Source organism: Octopus sinensis, linkage group LG17 (assembly GCF_006345805.1).
Source record: "Octopus sinensis linkage group LG17, ASM634580v1, whole genome shotgun sequence".
In the NCBI taxonomy this organism is placed as follows: domain Eukaryota; kingdom Metazoa; phylum Mollusca; class Cephalopoda; order Octopoda; family Octopodidae; genus Octopus; species Octopus sinensis.
The window spans coordinates 22,182,098-22,201,146 of record NC_043013.1 but is presented as its reverse complement, the minus strand read 5'-3'; the positions used below and the strand labels follow the sequence as shown (position 1 = coordinate 22,201,146).

Genomic DNA, 19,049 nt, shown 5'->3' with positions numbered 1-19,049 from the left:
ACATAACTTAGTGGTTTGGCAAAAATAATCGATTAAATAAGTACCAGAATTTAGATAAATAAAAAGTACAAATAAACTAACATTAGGGATAAAATGGAGGTTATTGACTTCTTCGGGAGAGGAAAATTCTTAATTAAAAATAATATTCATAATTTTAGAATCTCAACAAAATTCACACATATTCATAAAATTCGTAGACATTTTCTGTTGTTCCATCAGGAGGTGGAGTTTAGCTTCTGAACTGTTTTCCTATCTTTTAGGATCTCTGAGACTAAAATGATGAAGATACCTGCAAAAGGGAATCTAGCCAAATGTTTGCAATAAAATTCCTTGAAAAGTATCTAAGGATATGTAGGAGACATTTTGGCCATTTTATTCCTGCCTATTTGGCATCGTTAATTTGATTTATTTGATATTAGTGTTTCCCATATTCTCTCCCCATCCCCTTTTCTGGTTTTGTTTGTATTGCCCTTTATGAGTCCGAAGAAAGGGAAAAGTGTATATATACTGATCATGTTCAATTAATAAACTATTACGTCCCTTTTTCTCCCTCTCTGTCTTTTCCTCTTCCTCTCTGTCTGTATATTTCTATGTATGTGTGTGTCTGCCTCCAGTGCTAAAAAGTACTATTATCAAAACAGCTTCCACATGCAGTCAGCCATTCCAAATTCCCAGCGTCCAAACAACTGCACCCCATAGTCTCTTATCACCCCCCAATCATTTCATTCCAAGGACCTGATAGTGATATTAAACTAGGAACCACTATTCAAGAGCTCAGAACACAAAGGAACAAAATAAACACCGCAAAACATTTTATCCAAAGCTTTACCGATTCCATCAATTCACTACTTTTGATTGGAACTTTATTGACCATAAAAGGAAGAAAGATAAAGTTAATCTGGGCAGAATTTGAACTCAGGGTGTAGAAAAACAAATACTGCAAGGCATTTTATCTGACACTCAAACCATTCTGTTAATTTGCCCCACAAACATAAAAAAGCCACAAGATTCACAAATCACTTCACACATACCAACACCCATTTATAAAGTTCGCAGAAATAAAATTTACATTATTTACATTTGATGGATATTTGTCCTCATCTTGTGTACTGGATCCTCTCATGGACAAGGGAATGTCCTACGCTTTTTGCTAGTCTTCTAGCTTTATATGAATCCACTGGTGTCATTATATTCAAGCCAGGTGGTATTAGCTTTGAGTTTCTACATCTACACCCCCACCCCTCATTCACTGGACAATGAATTTTGCTCGCAAAGACCTATTGAGGCAAGTAAAATAAAAATCAAAATTGCTGACGTGGCCAATGACAGTACCGCCTGATTGGCACTTGTGCCAGTGGAATGTTAGAAGCACATCCAAGTGTGATCGTTGCCAGGGCCGCTGATTGGCTCCTGTGCTGGTGGCACGTAAAAAGCACCATTCAAGAATGATCATTGCCAGTGTCGCCTAACCAGCACATGTGCCGGTGACATGTATAAAACAACATTCAAATATGTGCCAGCGCCGCCAGACTGGATCCCATGCAGGTAACATGTAAAAATTACCTTTTGAGTATGGTCGTTGCCAGAACTACCCACTACACTCTTGGAGTGGTTGGCATTAGGAAGGGCATCCAGCTGTAGAAACTTTGCCAGACCAGATTGCAGCCTGGTGTAGCCTTCTGGCTCGCCAGTCCTCAGTCAAACTGCCCAACCCATGCCAGCATGGAAAGTGGACGTTAAACGATGATGATGATGATGATGACACAGGAAAGTTAGATGGTTTGAAAGACAAGCTAGTTTTTGATGGAGTTTCTCTATATGTCCCCACTGAAGTCTAGTATTGGCTCCATACCAATTAGAAGAATTATGCACATTATCTACATAATTCCTCATCTCTTAAATATGAAACTGTAGAAACAAAATTAACAACCGAATATGCCACAACAAATTCACAACAGCCATAATGAAAAGATGGAGTAAAACTAATTTACAACACCAACAACAATAACAAAAAATACTTTCGTATCAAAAACAACCTCAAAAATGTAAAAAGTGAAATAAAATAAAAAATAAAAAAAAAAGCTGCTGTAAATAAGGAAGAATAAATAAGAAGAACTGGTTTTGAATATTTGGATAAAAATTTGAGCTTACGACAACTTTTGGTGTGACTATCATCCAAACTGACCGGTTTTCTTGGCCTGACTGTAGCAACCAGTTGGGACGTTCGATCCGACGGACAACCTTTTCACTTGGCTGATACAAATCAAGGCTGTAAAGTGAAATGAGAACACAACGAAAATGTTAAGAAGACAAAGATGGGAAAATGGAAGTTTGCACGGGTTGCACACAAAACCCAGGTTTCTTAACCTTCTTTTATTCTTTCTGTGGTTTCAGTTATTAGACTGAGGCCATACTGGGGCACTTCCTTGCATTAATCATTGTACTTGTTTTATTGACTGTGACACAGGCTTCCTAACCATATGGTCTTGAGTTCAATCACACCATGTGGTACCTTGGACAAGTATTTTCTTGTATAGCCCTACGCCAAACAAAGGATTTTCAGTGGATATGGTGATCAGAAGCCCATGGTGTATGCATGTGTGTGTCTGTGTGCGTGTGTGTTTGTTTGTACCCTTGTCTTGACACTATGTGATGGTCTTAAATGTGCATCATTAGCATGGAAATCATGCCTGGCCATGGAAGAAATATTACCTTATTTGGAAACAGGTGAGGGTTAGTGACAGGAAAGGTATCAGACTGTAGGAAATTTGCTTCAACAAATTTTGAAGGACTCACTTTAGCAACTACTTTTCCATGCTTGCATGGCAAAGTAGAAGTGAAAGGATGAGATGCATCAAGTGACCACAGGATATTCTTTCCAACTTTACCAATTCTGATGTCTACATGCCATGTATTTAGGTTCCCCTGCTAAATTTCTGAAATAAAATCCTGAAAGAGTTCAACTTTATCCTTCATCCTTCCAGTATACAACTGGTAAAAGTGATGAATGGTGCAGAGTGTTCATTCTTTGGTAGACGGAAGCTGAAAGAAGCCCGTCTTATATATGTATGTATATATATATATATATATATATATATATATATATATATATGTATGTGTGTGTGTGTGTGTGTGTGTGTGTGTGTGTGTGTGTGTATATAGTTGTGTGTGTGTGTATATGGTTGTGTGTCTGTGTTTGTCCCCCAAACATCACTTGACAATTGATGTTGGCGTGTTTACGTCCTGTTACTTAGCGGTTCAGCAAATGAGGCCAATAGAATAAGTACTAGAATATGTCCTGGGGTCGATTTGCTTGACTAAAGGTGGTGCTCCAGCATAGCCACAATCAAAATGACTGAAACCAGTAAAAGAAAGGAAACAGTTCATCTGGTCATTTGAAATTGTCATGCCCATTAATAAATCTATGTAACATTTTTTGGGTCTGATATATATATATATATATATATATATATATATACTTATATATACACATATATATATACATATATATATATATATATACATATATATATATACACATATATATATATACATATACATATATACATATATATATGAATACATATACACACACACACATATATTATATATACATACATATAATAAACCTTTACATAAATAAATAACGTGAAATACACGAAGGGACGAACAAAAAAACAAACGGGTCATTCAAAGCATTCATTCTTCAGTCAGAAACTGATCCCTCATCGCAGATTTCGGCTGTTTAATTCTGAGATCCGCTCTGAATCAGCCAGCCACAGAAGGAAAGAATGAAACGCAACAGAGACGAACATGAAACGAAAAATCTTTTTTGGGGACAGTAACGGTTAAAAACATGGATGACACAGGTGCCCTACGGCTTTGAGACAAACAGAGAGACACAAAAACAATATCAACAGCATGGAAAAATAAGTACCTTTTCGGTGATGAGACACATGTTGAACAAGTGGCCGATGGAAACGAGGCAGCAAGTTGCAAGAGGATAAGAGAGAGAAGGGGGTAAGAGAGAGAGGGGACAGTGACCGAGAGAGAGAGGGAGAGAAGGAATCGAAGGAAAGAAAATAGTTTAAAGACATCGTGCAGGGGTTTTGAAATGATAAACATAAAGAAATTATTATGCACGTACGCTGCGAAATATATAATAAACCTTTACATAAATAAATAACGTGAAATACACGAAGGGACGAACAAAAAGACAAACGGGTCATTCAAAGCCTTCATTCTTCAGTCAGAAACTGATCCCTCATCGCAGATATACATACATGCACACACACACACATCATGTTGTCTGTCAGAGTGATGGGTAACATAAATTAGTCCAGCTAGTTAGCACTGCATAATGTTCCCTTATGCCCACAGTTCAAATCCTACCAGGTTAAATTAAATAAATACCAGTCACTTATTTGGGTCGGTATGACCCTTGTTCTTCTGCCCGATTTTTGACCTTTGGCTAGTTCTAGAAATCAATATTGTAACCCAGAAATCAATGTTGTCTTCTAAGGGAACCAATCAAGGGGTGGATAAAAATTCCTTGTAATATGTATTTAAAAGCCAAGGGAAGTAAGCTGGCAGAATTGTTAGCACCAGGCGAAATGTTTAGCAGCATTTTGTCCACCTTCACGTTCTGAGTTCAAATCCTGCTGAGGTTGACTTTTTCCTTTCATCATTTCAGGGCCGATAAAATAAGTACCAATTATGTACTGGGGTCAGTGTAATCAACTTAGCTGGCCTTGTGCCAAAATTTGAAACTAACATGTATTTAGGACCCATTATATCCCGAGATCAAATCCTTCGGGGACCAACTAAACCGTTTATCTCTCCAAGCTCAAAAAAACACAAGTAACTGTTGGTATTTCTTTCACAGGGAATCGACTGAATCGACCGTTTCTCTCCAGAATACATCTGTGGCTTTGTGCCAAGCCAAAACGTCATAGAAACATTATCTATTTATGTAACCATCTTTCATCTGTTTTGCCAACAATTTACTATAATTTTAGACTCAAAGCGTTATGGGCATTTGCTTTTTTTTTCTATTTCTGTGTTTTAATATGCAAAGAACACCTCTTGTTAATCTCCCACTTCTCGTACATAATTAATAATACTTTTGTATCATTTACCTCACCTCCATGTGAGGTAGTTGCCATGGAAACCTGTTTGATCATCTATATTGTAATTATTGCATTTAACAAAAATTATCTGTCTGGAGCTAAGCTTGGCACTGAACAATGAATACACAGCATGACTGACAAACGGTGGTAGGGGAGGGTGGGTGTATGGTAGTGGTGGTGGTAGAAGAGGGTGGGTGTATGGGTGGTGGTGGTGGTGGTAGAAGAGGGTGGGTGCATGGTGGTGGTGCCTGAATTTTTGAGGAAAGTTGTGATGAAGATGGTGGTGGTGGTGGTCATGTAAGTGACTATTGTTGAGGATGGTAGTGAAGGTGGTGGTGGTGGTGTTGGGTGGTGGTAGTGAAGAGGAAGATGTTGAGAATGATGGCACATAAAAATTATGATGGCTGTGCAGTAAGAAGCTTGCTTCCCAACCACATGGTTCCATGTTCAGTCCCATTGTGTGGCACCTTGGACAAATGTTTTCTACTATAGCCTCGGGCTGACCAAAGCCTTGTGAGTGGATTCGGTAGATGGAAATTGAAAGAAACCCACTGAATACATATGTGTATATATATCTGTGTGTTTGACCCCATGATCGCTTGACAATTGGTGTTGGTGTGTTTATGTTCTCATAACTTAGCGGTTCAGCAAAAGAAGATTGATAGAATAAGGACTAGGCTTAAAAAATAAATTGTGGGGTCAATTTGTTCAACTAAAACCCCTCAAAGTGGTGTTCCAGCTCGGCCACAGTCAAATGACTAAAACAAGTAAAGGAATAGAAATGATGATGATGGTGATGATGATGACAGATGGTCAGGTCTTATTGAACAAACATATGATCCAAAAGTATTCCAGCCTTGACCATCCTGTCTGTTTGCACATCAGACACAACGTAGTTCACTGTACACTTCCAGTTTAGAATGGAAGAGTGATTTGAGGGAAATCTGGCTGCTATTTCTAGCATATTGAGCAACTGCATAGAGGGAGCCTCGGCATGTTTATTGTTTTGTTGTTGTTGTTGTTGGTGGTGGTGGTGGTAATTTGTGTCACTTGCCTCTGCTGGAGCAGATCTACATCAGAGAAATAATATCTGAGGTTTCATCCTGGCCCAGGACCATAATCCTCTTCTGAAGTTGGTATTAATAAGGATTAAAATGATGGAGATAATACAATGTAAAGATGATGTTGACAGGGGTGATAAATCAGTGTGTGTGTGTGTGTGTATGTGTTTCAATTAAATACTCACACCTTGAAGGTGCTGGATATTTAAAAAAAAATTTTTTTAATTGATTAAGATTACATTTCACACCTATTTAGACACAGAGGAGGCACAATGGCCTAGTGGTTAGGGCAGCGGACTCACATTCATAGGATCACAGTTTCGGTTCCCTGACCGGGCATTGTGAGTGTTTATTGAGCAAAAACACCTAAAGTTCCATGAGGCTCTGGCAGGTGGTGGTGGTGAACCCTGCTGGACTCTTTCACCACAACTTTCTCTCACTCTTTCTTCCTGTTTCTGTTGTACCTGTATTTCAAATGGACCAGCCTTGTCACACTCTGTGTCACGCTGAATATCCTCGAGAGCTACGTTAAGGGTACACGTGTCTGTGGAGTGCTCAGCCACTTGCATGTTAATTTCACGAGCAGGCTGTTCCATTGATTGGATCAACTGGGACCTTCCTCATTGTAACCAATGGAATGCCATGAAAAAGGAATTCAGACACAACTCAGGAACCAAGACAACATGGCCACTGGACCAGCTAGAAATAGCAGCTAAATGTCCCTCAAACCACATCCTGAAGTCTTAAATAAAGAAGTAAACATTTGATAACACTGTGCTTGATATACAAGAAGAAAAACAAAGGCTAGAAGGTCATGGTTGGAAAACATTTCATTGTTGATCTGCTTGATCCGGAAAGAGGTGAAGTGAAATAACTGTAAAAGAATCAATCAGAAAGCCAATACTTCCAACATGAAGTAGGATCGCTCGTTTATATAAGAAAGACAAGGGCTGTGTGATTGAGAGGTTTGCTTCCCAACCACGATGGCTTCAGGTTCAGTCCCACAATGTGGCACTTTGGGTAACTGTCTTTTACTACAGTTCTGAACTGACCAAAACTTTGCGAGTAAATTTAGGAAACGGAAATTGAAAGAAGCCCAGTGGATGTGTTTGTAAATAGAGATAAGTATATATATATCTATGAGAGTGTCTGTTAATAGCTGTGTTTGTACCTCACTACTACTAGACAACCAGTATTGGTTTGTTTATGCCCCTGTAACTGAGATGTGGCAAAAAGTGACTGATAGAAAGAAGTACCAGGCTTAAAAAAGATAAAATATGTGCTGGGGTCGATTAGTTTGACTAAAATTTCCCCACTGTCATACAGGGGACAGCGCTTGTATGACAGTGACACTCATTTCATATTTTTTTGCAGGATATCCAAGAGACACACACACAAAATGAGCTTCTTTCATTTTCTTATCTACCATATCCAGCCTGGGGCTACAGAAGAAGACACTTGTTGAAGGTACCAAGCAATGGGATTGATCCCAAAACCAAACGGTTGGGAAGCAAGCTTCTTTACACATCTATGCCTGCACCTTAAATAGGACCCTTGATTCTGTCACACAAAAAGGATAGACGAAAACCACAAAACTGTTCACAGAGGAGAGAACTGGGATTTTCATAGAGGCAAGAATCACAAGGATCTTCATGTGAGAGAAGAACAGAATTCCATTCCTATTTAGTGGAAAAATACAAGTATATTCATATCAACAAAATCAATCCAAATTGCTTGGATCTATAGATTTTAACTCCCATTAGATAACATTGATCTTGGCAGGAATTATTCAAATTTAATTAATGTATTTATTTATCAAAATTCTATTTAGTTAAATATAATTTTCCTCTCATTTCAATCTCCAAATGAAATATTTCTAACATAAAAAGTATCTGTTAAACAAATTCATAATGTTGATTTGATGTATTCAACGATTTACTAAAATTGTTTTTTTTCTTTTCCATTTTCTTTTTGATTTTCACTTTCAGCATATTCAATCTTTTTGGCCTCTCTATTAATTTTTTTTTTCCTGGTGAATTATGTAATCCTTATATTGTTTCTCATTGCAAACTAAATTGAAAGAAAATCCAAACACGGAATATACTGGAATGAGATGTCAAGGAAAAATTTGAAAATATAAATGATGACGATGTTGATGATGATATAATCTCCTAATATCAGTTAAGTGGTAGTTTGCTAAACAAACACACAAACACACACACACACACAATATGTGAGTGTATATATGTCTTTGAAGGAGCATTTTTTCAGAATGTGTGTGTATGAATATAATGCATATGTATCAACATACTTATGCATGATTAAAGATGTGTGTGTATGCGCGTATGTGTATATATGTATATATGTGTATGTATATATATATACATATATATATAGGTACAGATGTGGCTGTGTGGTATGAAGCTTGCTTCCCAATCACATGGTTCCAGGTTCAGTCCCATGTCATAGAAAACATGTTGGATATCTCCCATCAGAAATTCTTCAGGCACAGAATTAAATAATACAAGAGAACACAGCTATGTCCTTCAAGAGATCACACCTTGGATTTCTACAGAATACATTGATGTATATATATATATATATACATACACGAACATATATGAGTGTGTGTGTGGTGGTTGATGAAGCAGGTTGTCATAACAGTAAAAGGTTTGCAGGTGAAGGCATAACTGGGTGGTTAAGACATTTGTTTGGTAACCATGCAGTTAGGGGTTCAAGTCAAACGAGGGTGTCTTGGCATCACTCAGCAAGACTTTTGTTAGCTGCTCTCCAGCCATCTATTTAAAACTGTATACAGCTATGGTACGACCACACTTGGAATTCACATCATCAGTTTGGAATCCCTATCTTGCTCAGAACATTGACCTCCTGGAATCTGTCCAGAGACGTGCAACCAAACGCATACCCTCCATCAGACACCTACCATATTCTGAGCCCCTTGTTTCCCTGGGCATGGATTCGCTGAAGCTCCGGCGTCTAGCGACGGACTTGGTAAACACCCACAAGGTTATCAACCACCTCACCAACAACAACACTGAACACCTTTTTGATCTCCATGTGTCTAACACACGTGGACATGCCTACAAAGTCAGAAAACAGCACAGCTCCCATGACTTTCGGAAACATTTTTTCACGCTCAGGGTTGCTGAAGCGTGGAATAAACTGCCTGCATCAGTTGTTGACTGCCATGACACTGCATCCTTTAAGGCCCTCATGCTTCCCGAAATCCGTCGAAACTACACCTGATTATATATACACTTTAGATGAGTTGTAGTGCACCTGAGCACTGTACACAATTATTATTATTATTATTATTATATCATGGCCACAGTCAGCTGGTCTCCTCTGCTGTAGTTGCAAGCTAACCAATACTATGTGAGTAACATTAATAGAGGGAAACTGGAAGAAGCCAGTCATATAAATGTATATATATATATATATATATATATACATATATATAATACTAGCAGTATCGCCCGGCGTTGCTCGGGTTTGTAAGGGAAATAACTATAAAGCATTTTTAGAGAGTTATAGCCAAAAAATGGAAAAAAAATGATGGTAAATTTTTTTTTTAGTTAAAAAGGTCGAGTTGCGTCCCCTAGACAGTCTGTGGTTTGTGTTTCTGATTCTCGACCCCATGTCGAATTTATCGATTTTTTTCAGAACTGGGGGAACTTTTCAAAATTTTCGCTGCGTTAGTTTTGAATTATGACATTGGGCTATGTGTGTGTCAAGTTTCATCAGAATCGGTTGAAAGCCGTGGTCAGGGTGAGGGTACAACCTAACAGACACACAGAAACACACACAGACAAACTGCCTTTTATATATAGAGATATAAGATGTATGTATACATATATATATATATAAGTATGTATGTCAAAATGTGACCGCGTGTGTACCGTTGGCGATTTTTTTCCTCTGTCTTCCCTTCCCTGGATCTTTCCTTCTATGTTTCCGACGAAGAGCTCTGCTCGAAACGTTAAAACCCTCCTTCTTTCCTGAGCGTCCAATAATACTATATTTGTTCCACGTCCTCGCGTTGTTGTGTTTTTTTTGTGTTTTCATGTTTGGATTAACTTTCAATTTATCATACCTCGATACAATAAACCTTCCATCTCAATAAACAACTAGTGTCCCTGAAAGTTTTTTTTTATATTTACTATAGATTGCTTGAAGGTAACTTTTTTCCTGCATCTCGATCCTTGAACGGTCAATGCCAGTCAGCACCCCCCTCCCACACCCGACTGGTCGATGCCAGTCCCTCTCCGACTGGCTTCTGTGCCAATGGCATGTAAAAAGCGCCATCAATGCCAGTGTCACCTGAGTGGCTCCCATGCAGGTGGCATGTAAAAAGCACCCACTACACTCTCGGAGTGGTTGGCATTAGGAAGGACATCCAGCTGTAGAAACTTTGCCAGATCAAGATTGGAGCCTGGTGCAGCCTACTGGCTTGCCAGTCTCCATCTAACCCATGCTAGCATGAAAAGCGGACATTAAACAATGATGATGATATATATATATATTGTTGTATTTTGGGATGATCATTGCTTTTTTGCCAAATAAACACACCCTATATATTTGCTTATCACTCGTTTATTACTGTTCTAACTTGCTTTATTGCTGTTCTAATTAAAAAATAAGAACAGTAACAAACGAGAGAAGAACAAATATATAGCGTGTGTTTATTTGGCAAATAAATAAAGAGCCAAAAGAAAATGACCATCTTGAAATACAACAATATCTGTTTCAACACATGATTCCATATCAGGAATCTTGCAACACAAATTCATAAACGTAAATATATAAGAAAATTCCCCATTAAAGATTGTTTGCCAACATAGCATGGCAGTCCTGGTTTAGGACGAATGTTGCTGTATACATACACACACATACATATATATAAAATATTATATATATATATATATATATATATATATATATATATATATATATAAAATATTAATAGTTATCGCCATACTAATATGGGAGTCTATAAATAAGACTAAAGCTGTCGCTGATTAGCTCCAAGAGGCCGTCGCCTCTAGCTAGCTATATGACACATGAACCTGCGTCCATTACAACCTTCTTGGAGCTAATCAGCGACAGCTTTAGTCTTATTTATAGACTGCCATATTAGTATGGCGATAACTATTAATATCCAGTAATGCTGCCGTAATCTCCTTTAGAGAGACTTAGTAATTTTAATATTTCTATTATTGAAAACAAGTGGATGTATTCCACTGTAACTAGGTAAATAAAATCTTCGAACAGACGGTCAATAGCAACACCTGCTGGTTCTGACTACGCTGCATTGATAAAGGGCAACAACCCTGAAACATGTCTGCAGATGTCTGACTAGCAAGGTGAAGCAGCTGACCTCCCCAGTTCGAAGGTTGTAATGGACGCAGGTTCGTGTGTCATATAGCTAGCTAGAGGCGACGGCCTCTTGGAGCTAATCAGCGACAGATTTAGTCTTATTTATAGACTGCCATATTAGTATGGCAATAACTATTAATATCCAGTAATGCTGCTGTAATCTCCTTTAGAAAGACTTAGTAATTTTAATATTTCTATTATATATAAAATATTATATATATATATATATATATATATATATATATATAATATTATATATATATACACATATATATACTGTTGTGTCTGGGGGGAGTCATTTTCTTTCTGTGCCTTATAATTTAACACACTCAGTGGTAAAATTTTCATTGCATCTTACAACCTTTTCAATTGATGCAATGAAAATTTTAGGAAAATAAAAATAAGAAAGAAGTGGAAATTTTACTGGTGAGTGTGTTAAATTATAAGGCACAAAATGAAAATGACTCCCCCCAGACACAACAGAAGAAGCTTCAAAACCATGAGCTCACATAAAGAATCTTGCACCCCCCCCAACAAAAAAAATATATATACATATATATATATATATATATATATATATAATATTAACATATATAACATTAATGCACACACTCACACATTCTTAACCTGTGGCTGAAAATAGAAATTTTCATTTAAGAAAGGGTCTCACAATGGATATTTTGAATGTATGGAGATATTTACAATGGATAGGTAAACATTTACTGGTGTCTTATGTTCTTTATGCATACACATGTATCTAAGGATCAGGTGGTGATGTTGTGGCCTGAATTCATATTAGACCATTTCTGGACTCCAACGGTATGGATGGAGCTGTTTTCAACATCTTTAAGTCTATCAATCAGGTCATCCATATAATACCAAGACCCGCTTCAGTCATGAATGACCATGGGATGGCACCTAGAAAGTTGGCACCTCTAAGGCACAAATCTGGTCAAGGTTTGTTTATGGCAGACCAGCAGTCACCCATGCATACCAGCCTCTCCTCTCCACACCACTGATGTTATCTAAGGGAAAGGCAAAGGGGCCGATACAGCTTGGCACCAGTGATGTCACAAATCATTTCTACAGCTGAGTTAACTGGAGCAATGCGAAATAAAGTGTCTTGCTCAAGAACACAACACGCAGCCGGGTCACGGAATTGAACTCACAACCTCACGATTATAAGCTCAACACTCTAACCACTGAGCTATGTGCCTTCACACACACACACACACACACATATATATATATAGCTTATTTTCCAACTACATGGTTCCAGGTTCAACTATAGCCTTGGGTTGACCAAAGCCTTGTGAGTAGATTTGGTAGATGGAAACTGAAAGAAGCCCATCATATATGTGTGTGTGTGTGTATGTGTGTGTGTGTGTGATTGTGTTTGTCCCCGCCACCGCTTAATAACCAGTGTTGGCGTTTTTACATTCCTGTAACCTAGCTGTCTGGCAAAAGAGACCAATAAAATAGGCATCAGGTTTAAGAGAAGTACTGGTGTGGTGGTGGTAGAGTGGTAGTGTTGGTGGGGTGGGCATTCTATTCAACTAAAAGTTCTTCAAGATGGTGCCCCAGCATGGCCACAGCCTAATGACTGACACAAATAAAAGAGAAAAGATACGTGAGTGTGTGTGTGTGTATGTTTATACAAACATATAAATTTATTCAACTATAAATACACACACACACACACGCATATACATGCAGTTCTATAAAACCACACATATTCCAACAAACACTCCTCCCCTCCCCTTACCCTCCCTTCTTCCTCCTCCTCCCTCCTCCAACTTCTTAGATTCCCTTTAATTATTCATTTGCTTTCCTAATATGCCCACTCCAACAACCTCCTACCGCCCCCGCCGCCAGCCAATCCTTTCACCAGCAGAGTAGATAATGGCTTTTATCCAGAAATTCAGGAATTGGATATCAAGTAGCTCCAATCTAATCAGATATACTCTGCTGGTGTGACATCACTGAAAATTAATTCAATTAGGAATTAGAAAAACAAAAAAAAAAAAAAAAAAAAACCAACATACAAACAAGATAATGTAGACTAATTCTATTAGATTGGAGTGAGGATGGGCGGGTGGTGGGTGTGAAAGATAAAGTAAAACCAACAACAACAAAAAAATGCCATTTCTTTCTTTCCTTTTCTCTCTCAATTTTTTTTTTTTTTTTTGCATTTTCAGGAAGTTTTCTAGTGTTATATTTGAAAATATAGGAAGAATTTATATTTTTGCAGAGTGGGAGGATGCAGGGCAGTTTTGATTGATCTGATAAAAACAAATCATTGTCATCGATGTTACTACATTAGGAGTTTTATACACGGTCACTCAATCTGCCCGAAATAGCAGCCAAATTTCCTCCAAATTACACCATACAGTTTTGGTTTTAAAACTATATCTGGGAGGTGCAGGCATGGCTGTGTGGTAAGAAGCTTGCTTTCCAACCACATGGTTCCGGGTTCAGTTCCATTGTGTGGAACCTTGGGCAAGTGTTTTCTACTACAGCCTCGGGCTGACCAAAACTTGGGTGGATTTGGTAGACGGAAACTGAAAGAAGCCTGTCATATATGTATATATATTTATATATATATATATATATATGTGTGTATATATATACATACATACGAGGGTGAGTCAAAAAGTAATGCCATTTTGTTTAGGACAGGTATAATTACCAACACAGGAACATGAATCATACATCAAAATGAAGCTTATTATGAGTTTCTTGTTTTTCCTTTTGGCAAGAAATCAACCAGAATGACACCTTGAGCATCCCAAATCACAGTCACCATAATTTTTCCAGCTGAATTTTGTGTTTTGAACTTTTTCGGTGGCACCATTCCATTGTCTGCCTCTTTGATTCCGGTTCATAATGATGAACCCATGTTTCATCACTTGTTATGAGCCTTTGAAAGAAGGTGTTGTCTCTTTGACTTTGTAGTGAAGAAGTGGCTCAAAGAACAGTCAACAGAATTTTACAGGGCAGGGATACATGCTCTCATTCGAAGGTGGAACATTGTTATTGATAGAAATAGTGACTGTTGAGAAGTAGGGAGGTGATCCACAGAAGACCAGCTTCCTTTTGATGTATGATACATGTTCCTGAGTTGGTAATTAATTATACCTGTCCTAAACAAAATGGCATTACTTTTTGGCTCACCCTTGTATATGTGTGTGTGTGTGTGTCTGTGTTTGTCCCTCCACCACTGCTTGGCAACCAATGTTGGTGTGTTTACATTCCTGTAACTTAGCAGTTTGGCAAAAGAGACCAATAGAATAAGTATTAGGCTTACAAAGAATAAGTCCTGGGGTTGATTTGTTCAACTAAAGGCGGTGCTCCAGCATGGCTGCAGTCAAAATGACTGAAACAAGCAAAAGAATAAAAGAATAAATGTGGTCCCTGATGCAATAAAAAAAAACAAAATAAAAAGGGATGTTGACAGCAAGGCTCCCTTTCATCATGAGTCTGCTTTTAAGGGGTTTATTACAGAAACATGCAGGAAAATCAATTTTACATTTTCAGAATATTATGCTGTATGAAGTTTTTTCAGGAATGTATTTCTTCCATAGTGTAGGGGATTCGAGATACATCGTTGCTGACCATATGATTCTTGGTTCAGTCTCACTGTATGGCACCCTGGCTAAGTGTCTTCTGCTATAGCCCTTGGCCAACCAAAGCCTTGTGAGTGAATTTGGTAGATGGAAACTGAAAGAAGCCTGTTGAATGTGTGTGTGTCTGTGAGTCCGTAACACTATTTGCTAATTAGTGTTGGTGTGTTTAAGCCCTTGTAACTTAGCAGTTTGGCAAAAGAAACTAATAGAGTCCATACTTTTTAACTAATGACGAAACTGAATGACGTGCCAAGTGGGCCACTTTTGGTAAAGAGACTGGTGATGTGGGATTGTGTGTGTGAATGTGTGTGTGTCTGTGAGTCCGTAACACTATTTGCTAATTAGTGTTGGTGTGTTTAAGCCCTTGTAACTTAGCAGTTTGGCAAAAGAAACTAATAGAGTCCATACTTTTTGAAACTAATGCGACAACGAATGCACGGTGCCAAGTGGGCCACTTTTGGTAAGCAGAACTGGTGATGTGGGATTAAAAAAGTATGGACCGGGGTTGATTCATCTGACTAAGAATTCTTCCAGATACATACATTCATGAATGCAACACACACACACGCACGCACACACACCACACACCACGCACGCACGCACACACACACACACACACGTGCACGCACACATAGACAACACAACACACACACATATACGCAGAAACAAACCCACACACACATCTGCTATACAGGCACATAAAGAATCAGATATAAATCAATGCTTTATTCTGAAGTAAAGATACATAAAATATAACCCGCACACACACACACACACACACTCGAATGTAAATACACAAACACACATGAATTACACAAAAATCAAAGACATAAATATAAAACAAAATCACCCAAAATGTAATATGTGTCTACTCAGATATGGAAATACATAACCAGGTGTGTATGTACACACGTACACACACATACACAAACACACACACACACACACACTCACACACACACACTCACACACACACACACACACACACACACACACACACTACCATTCTGTATGTACAGAGTTATGGGTTCTCATTGCAGAGAATTACAAATATTTAATGAAGTCATTTGTTTTATTGGTTGAGATCATCACCAACAGAAGCAGCTGTCTATATTGTCTGTAGTCTTGGCACCAATGCCATTATGGTCAGCACTATCCCCACCACCACCACCACCACCACCACCATTATCGTCATCCTTGGTTTTAGCATTGTATGTATCAAAGTGTCGTTGACATCAACCACTGACAGCATCACTACTGCTATCACCATTATTAGCTTGTCTTCTTCCATTCACGTACAATGTTGAAGGTGGCGTAACATCAGGTGCCACGTGGCATGAAATGTCTGAGTCAATGAGCCATGCTAATAAGACAGCACTTGTCACTGCTGAAGAACATATTCAAGTCATAACAGTGTCAGCCTTAGAGTCTCATCTTCTAGAAGAGCAATTGGAGTGGAATTTAATGGGAATCTAATCATGCTACACACACACTGACACATCCACACACACATATGCATACTGTATCGGCTGTACCAAATCTGTGAAGTATGATATGGATTCACATTCTATATCAGATACATGACACATATATCATCATCATTATCATCATCGTTTAACATCCGTTTTCCATGCTGGCATGGGTTGGACAGTTTAACCAGGGCTGGTAAGCTTAGTGGCTGCACCAGGTTCCAGTCTAATTTGGCATGGTTACTACAGCTGGATGCCCTTCCTAATGCCAACCACTCCGAGAGTGTAATGGGTGCTTTTTACGTGCCACCAGCACAGGGTCCATGATTTGATAAGTAATAAGGAACTCTGGGAAGAGCTGAACAGCAGAAAATCTTCAGAGAGGAACCTGTATGCTGGCTGTTTTAACCAGGTCATTCAAAGACAATTCCTGAAGGATAAGTTATGTCTTTTGGAATTCATTTCCACCAGACTCTAGTCTGATTTGGGATGGTTTCTATAGCTGGATGCCCTTCATAACGCCAACCACTCTGAGAGTGTAATGGGTGCTTTTACATGCCAGCGGCACAGGCACCATTTGTGTGACACCAGTATCTGCCACGACTGTGATTTTACTTGGCTTGATGGGTCTTCTTCTCAAGCACAACATAATGCCAAAGGTCTCAGTCATTGCCTCCATGCAGCCCAACACTCAAAAGGTGCTTTCCAAGTGCCACTGGCACAGGTGCCAGTTACGTGATACCAGCATTATCCATGATTGTTTTTCACTTGGCTTGACGGCTCTTCTCAATCACAGTATCTCTAGTCAAATAAATTAACCTCAGCACTCAAGCATACGTTTTATTGATCTTTGAAGAATGAAAGTCCTAGGATGATGAAAGGCATAGCTGACCATGGCAGGATTTGAACTTGGAACACTAGACATAGCAAAATACAGCAAAGACTTTCCCCTTCTTCACTTATGCTTCTACCAATTAAAGGAAGTTTACTCACGTGCGGTTGTATATAGGTTTATTGTCATATCCTTCCCGAGTGGTCAGAGGGTTACCATCTTGATCTCGATAAAATGCATACAGCCCAGCTGTAAAACCCTGAAATACATCAAATAATACACAGAAAAGTAATATAATAGGAGTATATGCCAAAATTAAAAATGTGCATATGGGTATATATATGTGTGTGTGTGAATACAAAGCAGCTTTTCTTTCAAACATGCTATATTAAAACACAATTCCGTTCAACTTTATATATATATATATTATATATTATCATCTGGGTAATAACCTTATAGGATGCTTTACAAAGCTCCTCTACATGTATTGGCTACCATATGTTAACATACAGGAATTCTGTTATTGGATATACAATTGTAGTGAATTGGTTTAAAGCTTGCTAATTCCATCTTTTTATATTATAATGTTAGGTCCACCTGACTGGCGGCTTCCATGCCGGTGGTACGTAAAAAGCACCATCTAAATGTGGCTGATGCCAGTACCCACTGACTGTCTCCCATGCTGGTTGGTATGTAAAAGCACCATCTGAATGTGGCTGGTGCCAGTACCCCCTGACTAGCCCCTGTGCTGGTGGCACGTACTATCCGAATGTGATCAATGCTAGGCCCGCCTGACTGGCTCCTGTGCCGGTGGCACATAAAAAGCATCTACTACACTCTTGGAGTGGATGGCATTAGGATGGGCATCCAGCTGTGGAAACATTGCCAGATCAGATTGGAGCCTGGTGCAGCCACTGGCTCTCCAGACCTCAGTCAAACCATCCATCCCATGCCAGCATGAAAAATAGATGTTAAACGATGATGATGATGATGATGATGATATAATGAACTTGTCTAGGTATAGCAATACTAACAGCCATTTGTCAAAAGTCAAAATACATAAGCTTTAGAATAAAGTGATAGGAAAGTAAAGAGTGTAATATAAATCATTGAATGTCAAAGGAACAGGAAGGGAATCAACTTCTTTAGCTCACAGCTGTTTCTGCTCTAAGAAGCAGTGCACTCAGAGCTGAGTGGTTGAGCAGCATCTTGCTGATTGTACTGCTTCTTATAGCAGAAACAGCTGTAACCTAATGAAGTGTCATTTATTTGAAATAATTAGTAATGCACAGGTTAGTGCCATGCTATGAGATGGGTCAACTTAGACACCAAGACATTCTGGAGGACCAAAAATTCCATGCGGAATGCAACAAGATTTAGGTAGTAAGGTTGTTTGAATGCATACATCACATGTTTTCATGATATGCTATGTTGAATTGCATTCCAGAAAACATGGCGTGTGTGTGTGTGAGCATATACATGTGTGTATGTGTGTGCACATATACATGTGAGTGTGTGTGTGTGTGCATGCGTCC

The 19,049-nt window shown here is 38.6% G+C and overlaps 1 protein-coding gene across 1 annotated transcript in view; it reads right to left on the bottom strand.

Moving 5' to 3' along the window:
• The window catches only part of LOC115220712 (leishmanolysin-like peptidase), a 125,887-nt gene that overhangs the window by 17,157 nt on the left and 89,681 nt on the right, over positions 1 to 19,049 (bottom strand). The window contains exons 7-8 of the mRNA XM_029790863.2: positions 17,676 to 17,773; positions 2,152 to 2,269 (exon numbers count right to left, since the gene is read on the bottom strand). Of these exons, the coding sequence (XP_029646723.1) occupies positions 2,152 to 2,269; positions 17,676 to 17,773 (216 nt within the window). The remainder of the gene's footprint in view (positions 1 to 2,151; positions 2,270 to 17,675; positions 17,774 to 19,049) is intronic.